This window comes from Phalacrocorax carbo, chromosome 6 (assembly GCF_963921805.1).
Source record: "Phalacrocorax carbo chromosome 6, bPhaCar2.1, whole genome shotgun sequence".
In the NCBI taxonomy this organism is placed as follows: domain Eukaryota; kingdom Metazoa; phylum Chordata; class Aves; order Suliformes; family Phalacrocoracidae; genus Phalacrocorax; species Phalacrocorax carbo.
This window is the reverse complement of record NC_087518.1, coordinates 46,742,373-46,754,899: the sequence shown is the minus strand read 5'-3', so window position 1 is coordinate 46,754,899 and position 12,527 is coordinate 46,742,373. Positions and strand designations below refer to the sequence as shown.

Below are 12,527 nucleotides of genomic sequence, written 5' to 3'. Positions count from 1 at the left end.
TTTGTTAAAACATATTTGATGGGTTAATTTTGTACTGGCACTGTGATCCGCATGTCGTCTGTCCTCTCAAAGCCAGCCATGTTGTCTGTGTCATTAATGTGATGAAGTGTAGCTGGGTGCTCACATAGGATCTTGATCAAGATGGCTACAGTTTGGCAAATGAGGGGGGTACAGATCATGTGCTGACTGTGGATCCAAAGAAAACCAGTTCAGTATTGAATCTGTTCACTTACCTGCAAAATCTCATCTATTGCATGTTTTTTATTTTTCTTAGGTGTACAAAATAAAACCAGAAGCAATCTAGAGGATCAATTTTTGTTGTTGTTAGATTACAATTTAGTTGGAGGTTTCCAGCTATTTAAAACTCTTTCCTCAGTGCAGGGTGGGAATGGAGCAGTTAAGCTGAGTCTAATGAGCTAATGAATTGTCAGGTGAGAGAGACAAATTAATGAATAAGCTTTATTGAAAATAATTTAGAATTATACAGTTTGAACTTTAATAGCAATTACAGTATTTAGAAATTTAAAAAGATCAACATGGTGACCAGATACACAGTCCTGTTGCAGATACTGGCTGTTTAGTCTGTAGCTGTTCTGCTTGGGGAAGAGGCTGAAGGGAGGGTCCTATGATTGTGCTGTATCTTTTACACCTTGATCCAGTTAAAGCCTCTCACGTACTAATTTCTTGTAGGATTCTATGAGCAGTATAATGTGTTTCTGTGTCAGGAACCATAAATTGTTGCCTTACCTTTTCAGATATACATTGTATGTATTGGCAGTAAATGAGCCCCAGTGGCATCCTCCATTATTGCTGTATTGCTTTGGTTCCTGCTTAATGACTGCATCCACAAAAGTCAAAGCTTTAGCTACAGAAACAACGTGGCTGCTACGTGCTGTTGCTGTGCTCAAGGAGGTCCTCTTCTGAGACAGGGGTGTGCCTTGCAAGGGATCTAGAGGAACGGTGGGCTGGGGATAGCATGTTGAGTTTTTAAATTGGGGTTTATTTCTGTTTGAAAAATGAGTGTTGCCTTAGCGTTTCATGAGAACAGTGACTATTACGGAAGGTGGCCCAACCTAAAGCTTTTCCTGTAGCTATAGTTAAACTGCAGAGATCACTGTTTATGAATAGAGCTTGTTCCAGGTTCTCCATCCCTAAGGCGAAATAAATGTCGTAAGTGGTTCTGCTCATCTGTGTACTCATGTTAGAGATTGCTTTGACTGCATTGTGAGAGTCAAAAATGTAACTCTTCAAGTTCTGTGCACCCCTGCGCAAGCAGAACTTGTGCCTGAGAAGTTTTGGATGCAGACAGCAGCTGGGTTTTTTATTGAAATCTTAAACTTCCTGTGCAACAGCTAAAACTCAAACGAAATAGTAGTAGTTCTAAAGACGGAGGGCTGGGGGTTTTGAGGCGTAGGATTTTAATTTTTTTTTTTAAATAGACCCAGTTATTATTTTCATTTCTGTAAGAAGCTGTATGTTACCTGAAATGCCTTATGATAGATCAGTTCTGTATTTGATCAACTTCACTGTGTGGATGTAAAAAAGAAACCAATAAAAGCCATCTTTTTTTGGGAGATACCTACATTCCCCCTGCAGTAATACTGTATAGCTTTGTTCATTTTCCAAATTTTTATTTGAGTTTCAGCTGAAATTTATCTTGCATTGCTGTCTGCTTGTAACCTATTCAAGTCCATTATCATCAGAATCAGTACACTGTGTATTGAATGTTTATTGAAAATGTAATTTTGTCTTGTTATAAAACTGATCACTGAAAAAAGATAGCTGGATATTAAAGCTTTAAATATAAAAAGAAAGTAAAATGTGACTTTTTTTACTAGCCATTCAGAGATGTCTTTTTGCTGTATGAGATTTTGTTCAGTGAAATGGGACTATTCCTCAAAACAGTTATGGGATGGCTTTGTTTATACAAGAATACTTGACCAAGTATAGAACATACTGGATACCAATGCCTAATTTCAACCAAAGGGTAAAACATAATGCTCGAAGGGGAAGCTGAAGCCATCTGAATTGATTTTGTATAAAAACTTACTTTTGGGGAGGGTGGGGGCAAATCTAAAATGTCAGCTGAGTTATGGTTTAAAGTACTCTTGTGAATTAATCAGTAAAAGATTTGCTGTATTCTGATGGGAGAATGCAGCACTATGTGTGATGGTAGCTGCATGCTTTAGTGCACAGGGCATTCAGATACTGGAATGATAGGTGCTTTATTCCACTTAGATAGAACAGATTAGATCTACCGCTTCATTATAATTGGTGTTAACCAATAAAGCTCTGTCTGAAGATGGCAAAATTTTAAGTATATAGGACCGCACTTTGAACCTGTGATTTATCTTGTGAATGTTTTTGTAGAATAAGAACATTATAATATTAAAACTTACTTTCCATTCCATTAAAATGTGGTGTACAAGAAAGAGGAATTCTTTCACAGTGTCTTTTGCGGTTGAGTTGATAAGTCAATCTGCACAATGGAAATCAGGATTGTTGGGATTCTGCCCTCCCTTGCGCTAGGACTAGCTCTCATCCTCCCTGCACTTAGCTGGTTGAGGGATCTAAACCAAACGAAACCCAATCTCTCTTCTGCTACCTTTGCTTTTTGTCTGATTTGGTTCCCTGCCTGTGCTCCGTACAGCGAGCTGGGAGTGCTTTGCCTCGCACTTGGGAGGCCCTGGAGCGTGTGATCCAGGCAGTCAGACCTGATAGGTTTCTTTCAGCTGCTGCAGGGTTGCATCCTCAGTCCAGGATTTCCTGCTAAGCCAATGCCGAGATTTCTTCGTGAAACCACCAGAGGGAGTAATAGGCTCCCAGTGGTGTCCTCCCACTTCAGGAGAACGCTGAAGGCAGTGGATATAAAAAAATAAAAGTGTACTCTGGTGAGGTGCGTCCCAGGTATATACAATTTCTGATAGAAAATTATTGAAGTAACTTTGTTTCTAGATCCTTTCCTGGTTTTGAGCTTTAAAAAAAAAAAACTAAAAAAAAATCTTCCCTATGTAGAAGCTTTCATCCAGGAAATTTGCCAAGAAGTTGTATATCTGTAGAATACGTTATGGATGCACTGCTGGTCTTCACATCTGTTTCATTTTGAGTAGCTAATGTGTATTGATGAGTAAACAAATGGATTAATACGGATGGTTTCTAACATTCAGAAATCAACTCTGACAGAGACTGAATTGAGTGAGAGATCAGCAAAAACATCACTTTATTTGAAGCCCTGACTGCTGTATTTTTAGATTATCTTTAGTGAGTAGCACTTGCTGTGACTGCTTCGTGCTTTCCTTGTGGCTATATCTCAAATATATAGCAGATGAAAAAATAATTTGTTGCTGTTAAGACTGATAGTTCTCCTTCCTGTCTTTTCACTGATATCAATAAGATTTCATTGTCTAATGGCTTCAGGGAAAATAGGTGTGGTGATATCACATCAATATAATGTCTAGATGGAATTATTAAGATACTGTTGGAAAGAAGAGGATATTTCAGAAGATGACAGCAAGAGAACCTGTTCGTGAGTCACCAGTGATAGCTGTGTTTTCATGACCTGAAAGAATGTAGAGTATTTGGATGGTAAGACAGAAGGGGTTGTATTAGACAAGACTACCTTTGCAGATAAGGCTACAATGGCATGTAATTTAGCATTGAAAAAACAGAAAGAGTGTCTGTATGTGGGGTAGTTAAAAACCAGATGATGTTTTGCATCTATCAGAAAACTGAGTATTTAGGATGTCCAAAAGTCATCTTTTTTCTTTATCTTAAGCGTTTTTATGTGCGCTGCTTGGGCTTGCAAATATTGCCCATTAACACTTAGGACATTGTCAGAAGGTTACTGACAAATCTACCTGAGTCAGTGCTGGAAATAACTGAGAGTTCAAAGTATCACAATTTCAAGCTAGAAGTGAATTGGCTGTTTAGAATTGCCTGTTTGGGGGGCTGAGTTTTTCCCCCCCGAAATTCCCATGTCAGTGCTTCCTACAGACACTAAAGAAGAGATTCAGTAATTTAGCTGCAAGGTGGGCTAGTCTACAGGTTTGAGCACTGGTTATGGATATAGGAATCCTGTTTTCTGATCTGGGCTCTTACTGCTTAAATGGCCATAAACATAACTTTTCTAACTGTTCTAATGAGAGCAGGCTGTACTATCTAGGAAGTAGACATAGAAACCTGTCTAAACATGCAATTTGTATCTGTATGAAAAGCGGTATGAATCTGGGAATCTTTCTAGCAGAGATATAATTTCATTTGTACAATTCTGCCTGCACAGCTGAATTTTGTTTTATGGATACTTTTTGGAGAGGAGGAAAGAAAGGAGGAAGATGTAAATCAGTGTACTGCCACTTTTTAATATTCCTTAATTTCTTTTTTCTTCACTTCCTTTTTTCTTCACTTCTTACTTTCTGTAAGGGTGTGGACTGCATCTTCCAAGTATTTCTTTGAGGTATCTACAAAACTTCTTGAAGTGGAATATTGTATTCTTATTTTCTGAAGAAGTACTTTTTTTGGTACCATGGTGGTGTACTTTCTTTCGTGTGAGAGCTAACCTATTTTGTAACAGAGGTTGCATCTTGTTTAATCAGTCAGTAAAACATTATACAAAAGTGCTTTATTCTTTTCTCAGTTGCTTTGAATAATTAACTTTCTCCTTGCAGTTCTTACTATATTTGTTAATCCAGTGATCTGTTTTTTTCTGTTTCAGTCAAAAGACAAAATGATGAGAGGGTCACGCCGAGGGTGTGTTAGACTCAGGGTAAGTGTTGTTTTATTCAATACTTAATGACTTCCTGTGTATGATATGGCCTAATGGAGAGAGCTGCAAGTAGACTTTTGAGGTTTGGGCTCTATTACTGACTCAGCAAACTACTGAAATACTGAAAATATTTAAAGAAAGGAAACATTAGAGGTCAAGTGATATGCTGGGCTAATTACATTCTATAATTTTATATATTGCATAAAAGCATTACATATTTTATACATTGTATAAAAATATATGACAGTACGATGACGTAGTAGTAGCATGCTATGAAAAAGTTGCTGTTTGCAGTTCTTATTTCTTTGTGTGTGGAGATATATATGTATATACATATGTTCTGTACCTACAGAAGTCTTTGCAAAACTCTTTGCTTCTGTCCTTGTGATTTGCCTCTGTTCTCTCACTGTGTGCTCGATTCTGCCAGTTTGGCTGCTCTTTAGGCCTGCCACTTGGCTGTGCTTGAGCTATGTAAAACAAAGAGGACTGGAAAGGGAAGGAAGAACACAGCAGGCAAAGCTTTTGAAGTATTAGCTGAGGGGGGGATACAAATTGGGGGAACACAGGTAAGAAGATGCAGAGTGGGAAAGCTGAGGGTTACCTGTTTGAGGCACTCTGGCTTGGGACGTTTAACCTTGAATGCTGCTGTTGTAGCTTGAAGCAACAGTACTGAACTGAGCTGGGAATGCTGTGATGTCTTTGCACATGCCCAGTTTCTACCTTGTGGTCAGGCATTTACCAAAAAATATTTCTCACACAAGTCCTTTTTCTACATTTTTTCCCTTTCCTCATAGAATCTCTGGTTCCAGTATGCAGCAGTCTTGTGAAGGGCTGATGTAAATGGGGGGAAGGAGTCAGGAGGATAATGGGTGTGCATGGGAGCATTTTGGGTCTTGAAGTAAGAGAAATATAGGGAAGGTGATCTGTGGTCTGACACACAACATGATGAGTGTTGCAGCAGAACTCTGTTTCTTCCGGTTATTCCCTCCTTCTGTTGTTACTCCTTTCTAGTCTTTCTGTGTGCCTAATAAAGGGGTACCAATAACCTTTTGGAGATTTGTACAGAGAATCTTCATTCACCTAGATTCCAGATGAATTTTTTGCACTTTCCCCTGTTTAATGTATTGGTATCTTAATTTAGAATTTCTTTAAGGGTAGCGTAAATTCAAACCACTGTCTAGAACATTACATTCCTGAAGATTGATTGAGGATGTTTCTTGCATTGTGTAGAAAAATTTAGTGTGAGAAACCATGCCTTCTTAAGCAGAGTTCACTTAAGTTTAGTGTTGTGAGCCTGTTAACGTGGAGGCTGGTCTCAGCCTGTAAGTTCAGGAAATACTAAAAGTGAACAATCTGTTCCATATTGCACAATCCATTTTAATACATATTTAACATAAAACAATCCCTTTCTCTTCCCCCATCTGCCACTCTCCCACCTCAAATTACTCAGTTACTCTTTGGAGTTTTCTGAAGGTTCACTCACTCTTCCATCCTTTCTCTGGACGTGTGTGTATGTGTGTTTTTTTTTTTGTTTGGGTTTTTTTTTTTGGTGAGGGAGGAAGTAATCTTTTTTCTGCTTTTGTAAAGCAGGTCTTCTGGCAGATGACAGTGATACTGATAGCTGAACAGATGGGCTTCTGCAGTCTGAAATTCTATCAAAGAGATTTTCTGTTTAGAGTAATTGTTGATTTGTGACTGTAGGTGTGAACATAAACAAACACGTAATTTAAGCAATTTGGCTAAAATACTTCCTTTTTTCTCAAATGGATTTTTAAAAGCTTGTTCCTCACCTTTTTGCTCGATACATGTTTCATAGGCCTGAAGTTTCACCTTCATATTCTTTTGTTAACTGTCATAGTGTATTTAGGAATGTGTGTTCACAGATGAATCTGTGTCATCTGTACTATGCTTAGGTCCTGCTTAAGCCTCCTGGAATATACACTTAAACTTTCACACTTTAGTATTTCTTGTCCATATGTATTATCTGCGCGACAACAGAAACGTCTTCTATGCTTACACACAGGTCCTTTGCCTCAGCATTGCCGTTGGAGTATGTGCACTTTATGCAGCTTTGTGCTGAGATCACAGATAGTGGTGTGCTCTTCCTCCTCCTCAGTTTCCTCCTACCACTCAGGATGGAGGAAGGATTTAGCTGTCCTAGACTGACCATTTTAGTGTTACACTAGTTTTATCTATATTCTCTGGGGAGAATATCTTGGTCATGTTCTTGGTGTCTGACTTACAAATTTTTGATATAGCTGGTGAGTAGAACGATATTGTGCAACTTGCTTTTTATCTATTGGTCTATTTAAAAAGAGAATTCTGGCAAAATGAATCTGGCCCATCATGTCATGTCACTGGCACACTGCATGATTACCAGATAGTTTCCAAACATAATGACTAGTCATCTGGTTGTGGTTATGTCCTGGCACTAAAAGTATTCAGAATTATACTGGCTGGGGTACACTTTTTAGGTGCCTCTTTTATAGTGATCGCAGAGCTGTCCTTGAAAAGCCTTGAAAAGGAAGGTACTCCTTTGGAGAAGTTAAGTGGTACATTTTTGGCAGTGGAGGCGAAAAAAACCTAGCTTTCCTGCTATGTAGCATTGAATCACATACGGTTGGTGCTTCTCTTAAGTAGGACCAGTTACTTCCACTCAGTATTGTGGTGCCTGCAATAGTCCCAGCCATACATGAGCTGGTATCATTGGCCAGAAACCTCATATAGGGGCTATGAAGAATGTGTGTGAATAGGATTGACTCAGATGCCACTGCCCCTAAGTGTACCAAAACAACCCTTATGTTTTGGGCAGCCTGCTATTTACCTAACCCCCTACTCTGTAGTTGCTGTATGATACTTGGCTGAATGAAATGAAGCACTTGTTGGAATTGACTCACAGGTGCTCCTACTACTGTTGCTTGCTGTTTACTTGGACAGTAAAGGCAGAATTTACCCTTTAAATATGTGCACCTTCCAGTGATGTTTCTGTTTTGTGGGAGGGAGAAGGACAAAACAGATCCTGATGCTGTATCTCCTGGAGAAGTAGAATAGAAACTGAGTATATCTGCTGGTGATTTCTGAAGTATTTTGAACTAAAAGTTATAATACGTTGGAGTTGGCAGAGGCCTGGAGTGGTTCTTTTTCAATGCCGTCTTCTCCTGGTGTTATTTATTAAGTGTTTGGGATGGGGGCAGGAATGAAGACGATGTAGATAGATTTGTAAGTAGCTGAGCACAGATGGCCTTTAACTCTGTAAGTTATTTGCATTTCCTACTAATAATTCATGAGGAATTAGAAGACAAAGCTAGCTGCTTTTGAAATATCCTGTTGACTTACTGATAATATTTATTTAGGGACTGAAAATTAGATCATGCAGTGTGGCAGTGACATGACATGATGGGACAAATTAATTTTGCTGGGATGTTTCTTTTTTTGTAGACTCATAGATAAAATCAGGTCAAGAGCTGCTTCTTCTACAGTTTCTATGAATTAGTATTTTTATGCATGGAAAGTACTTATAAAATATCGCTCCCCATTCTTTAAAAAATAAGTTGGAATGTAGTAGAAAACTATTTACTATAATGATGCTATAGCATAAAGCCACCTCCATTACAGAAATAAAAGATGCATATTATTATTCAGAAAATCACAGTTTTACAAATAATTACTGTTTTTCCCTGCAACTAAAAATGTATTATTTTAAAGAACTGACTTGCATCCTATGCCTAAACAGGGAATCTTTCTGCTCTAAAGAGCAGAGTCTGCTTCTAATTTGTCAATGCTTTTTAAATTCCAGTGGTGTAGTGATAGAGTGTATGCTGCTGATGTCACTGCTTGCCTTATCAGGATTTTGTTCTTTGTTTCACAGGGAGCTGTGATTGGTATAGACGATGAGGACGACAGCACCTTCACAATAACTGTTGATCAGAAAACCTTCCATTTTCAGGGTGAGCTGAAAGAAGAGATTGTTTTTTTTTCTTATAATAGATTCCACTTGTATTTGATGAATGATTTTAAATGTTTGGCAACAGAACAGCATGAAAGAGCACACTGAGAACATTCTGGATCCAGGGGTGCTGCAGGTTAGGCAGGGATTTACATCTGCAGTGGATACATATGTGCTAGAAAGACTGTAGCTCTGGCAGGATTTGGAGATTAAAAATGTAAAGAATAAATCACTCAAGGGCTTCTGATCATGGGTTTTGCTCACAAACCGTTTCTGATCTTCGTTATCAAGATACAATTATGCGTTTCTGTATGAAGAGAATCAAGACTGGTCTGAAGGTTGCAATTTGTATCCAAATAGAACTTAATGCTCAATTATGAGGAGACTAGAGGCAACATTTGGCTTAAAGGTGGAGCTTTGCTTCAAGATTTACCAGCTTGCATTCATTTCATCTACATTTCTGTGTCTTGTCTGCCAGTCACCATTTCTCTGCTATTATCCTTTTATTCACATTTACTAACACCAATGCCATCTGCCACTGCTATGTTTCGTCATTGCATGCTATGGTTCACCGGTAGAAAGGGTAAGGTACTATATAATTGTTATGTACTCCTTAAATTATTTTATCTGCAGCAGTAGGACAAAATACTGTGATAATATTGAGTAGAGAACTTCTCTTTTCTGAATGTTAAAATCCTACAGAAGTGTGATGAAAATATTTTTCAACTAACATTTGTTAGTCCTTTTGCTTTTCCTCTAAAATGTAGTGACTAAATCATTTAATTGCTTTGCATAGAGCTGCAGACTGTAAATATCCAAGAGGCACATTTGCATGTTAGCAGTCATATTAATTTATATAAACTGGAATAATTCTATAACCTATATTGTACTGTCCATATTTTTAATCAGTGATTTAGAAATGGGAGTTATCATTAATACTGCTGTGTTTGTGAGAATATTTCTAATGATAAATATTAATTGTACACCATATTGTCAGCGGTATCTGTATTCCTTGTGCTACAGTTCTTCCTAAATGCTGCTGCTGTACTCTGGCTTTTCACTGCATTAAGCCTCTTAAACATACCTTCATAATGCTGAGCTCACAGTAATACTTAAATCTACTGTTCCCAAGGATAACTGATAAAATGCAAGCTAATTGCTAATGGAGTGTGGTACTGTGGCAGTCTTTCAGTACTACGAAGCTAAATACTGCTGAATATTTGAGAACTTGATACACGTAAATCTAGAAATCTCTCATCTTTAGTTTCTAAGGTATACCTTTTTTAATATGTCTTACTTGCACTGATTTCTTATATATATTCTCTTTTGGGTAGTCAAATGTCTTAAAAGAAGACTGATAGTATTCAATACAAGTAATGTTCTGCTCTAAGTAATATTGATAATTTTGAACACCAGTTTTGTCACATAACATCTCATCCTTTATAATCTCAAACTGTGTGCATTTCATATCAGGTCAGGAACTGTGTGTGCTCCTTTAGTGTAGAACTAAGATCTCTAAGATCTTGTACGCTATTTTCTGTATTATGCTTTTTCTATTAGCTATTATGAAGATAACATCCCTGATATCCAGCAAATTGTAATGATACAAGCACAGTATTAGTATATGTGGCCATAAAGTGAAAATGTGAAAAGACAGGTAAGATATTAGTGCTGGGATATTTCAGTATAAAACAGCTCTGTGGAACTTGATCTGTAGTTCTTATGGTCACTGTAAATATATTCTTACCTCATGCAACCTTATGTCATATATATATATAAAATTTTTATTCATTATATTAAATTAATTCAGATTACACAGGCATTAATTTATGTGAAATATAGGTCACTATCAGTCATGAATGGTGAATGTGTAGTACTGTAAATACCACAATATGTATTCTGAGACTACATTTGGTAGACATTTTGGTGACAGGCAGTGACAGAATTTGAATTTGGGAAAAGAAGGATAATCTTCATACTGGATTCACTAATTATTTCTTCATGTCAGTTGCTCAAAATTGCACATCTGTCTAACACTCTAGAGATGTATGTAATGGGATGAAGGGCAAATGAGTAATTTAAAGATGTCTGATCAACTTCTCACAGGGATGTTGTTTCCATATGTGTAATTGAATTTCTGAAGCGCTAAACCTCCAGCATCTTCCACTAAGATTTGCCTGTCACTGGATCTTGGGAAATTCTGAGTCTTTCCAGTCTGTAGTTCATATTTTGTTGCTGCCGGTGACAATCTCCCTCTATTCTGTTTGCAACTGTGCTTCCTAGTGGCCACCTCTGTATTGAACATTAGTAAAAGTTAAAAAGTTTTTATTCAAAAGAAAATGTAGGCTTTGAATGATGACTGCATAAATCTCAAATGCTGTCCCTATGCTTAGTACCTGGGTATAAAGGAAAGAAGTGAATTGAATAAATATGGACATTAAAACAAACAGCATGTTTTGGTTTTACTGTCAGCTTATCCTTAGTTTTGCCAGAGTGCTCAGCAGACTTTTTCCCTTTATTTTATTATTAGTTACGATGGTATTGATACCTGCTCACACTGGAGTGGGAAGGGAGGGTTAGAATGTCCACAGAAATTTTAAAACATTTAAAAGTAATGTATTTCATCTCCTCATTGGTCCGTGTTTGGTCATACTGTATATCCAGTTCCATGGCTTGAGTCTAAGGCTTCTGAATTAGGTAGATCTCAAAGCATTCCCTCATGGTTTTGTTTAGATTAGATGCAAAAATCCATTCAAGTTGCTGCAAGACATTTGGGATAATACTCTTAACCTAAAGTACGTTCCTGTCAGGAAGGTCTTTTTGATAATATTTTTTTTTCTTGCTGTAATAAATGTCCCTGTTCTAAATGTTCCATAACCTTCAAACACTGTGGTGTGGTTGGGTGTTTTTTTTGTTTTGTTTTGTTTTTTAACATCTTCATATCATCACCTAGCTATACGCTCTTTCCATTTGGAATGTCATTTCCTCTATCCTTCATATCACTTAGCTGCTCTTTCTGCTCACTAGGATGCTCGTGGCTTAAATTAAAGAGTGGGAACATGATGTTCAAGATAGTCTGTTAAGGGTATTATTGCCTTCTTGATATTTGAATTGCTGTCTAACCTGAAGCAATAATGGCTTTTATTTTGACTGAAATACTTCACTAAACATACATTGTATGCAGAAACAAGAATTCAGATTTTTAAACTCCTACCTGAAAACCCAGCTCTTATTTTTACAGCCTGCAGCACAGTTTGGTGGAAGGCAAATCAGTCTTGTCTCCACTGTTTTGTGTAAAAAAGGATTGAAAGCTTGGAAGCAGTCCAGTACATTGATCTGAGATGATTTTGCTTTAGCTTTTGTCTTTACTTTGCTATTCCTGCCATAAAAGTATCTGAGAAATTAAGCAAGAATGTTGCTGCACAACTTATTCTTCTGTTACGTGAAAGCTGTCAGCTGGTAGATTTCTCCTTCTTCCCCATCCTGCCCCCATTTCTAGCTTGATTTGTGACTGCCTGCCGTCCCAGCTGAGAGGAGGGCGAGATACACAGAGCAAGAGGTTGTCTTAATGTTATAAAAGCAGGGAATTTTTGTTAATGTGGCACACAGTTATTACTAAGGATATACTGGGATCCACAAAGGCCTTAGTTGCTGAGCAATGTCAGAAGTTGAGATTTTAAGTATTTGTATTAAGTATCAAAATTAAGTATAATGGCTTTAGACCTGCATTTCACCACTACTTGGGGAAATGGTTGATATTCAGTGTCTTCCATAAAAACTTATCACTGTCCATCAAATAGATGGCAGGATTGCTCTGGT

The 12,527-nt window shown here is 37.5% G+C and overlaps 1 protein-coding gene across 2 annotated transcripts in view; it reads left to right on the top strand.

Annotated features, from left to right (window-relative positions):
• The window catches only part of OSBPL9 (oxysterol binding protein like 9), a 65,557-nt gene that overhangs the window by 5,437 nt on the left and 47,593 nt on the right, over positions 1-12,527 (top strand). For both annotated transcript variants that reach the window (XM_064455105.1, XM_064455104.1), the window contains exons 2-3: positions 4,712-4,762; positions 8,631-8,709. In XM_064455105.1, the coding sequence (XP_064311175.1) occupies positions 4,712-4,762; positions 8,631-8,709 (130 nt within the window). The remainder of the gene's footprint in view (positions 1-4,711; positions 4,763-8,630; positions 8,710-12,527) is intronic.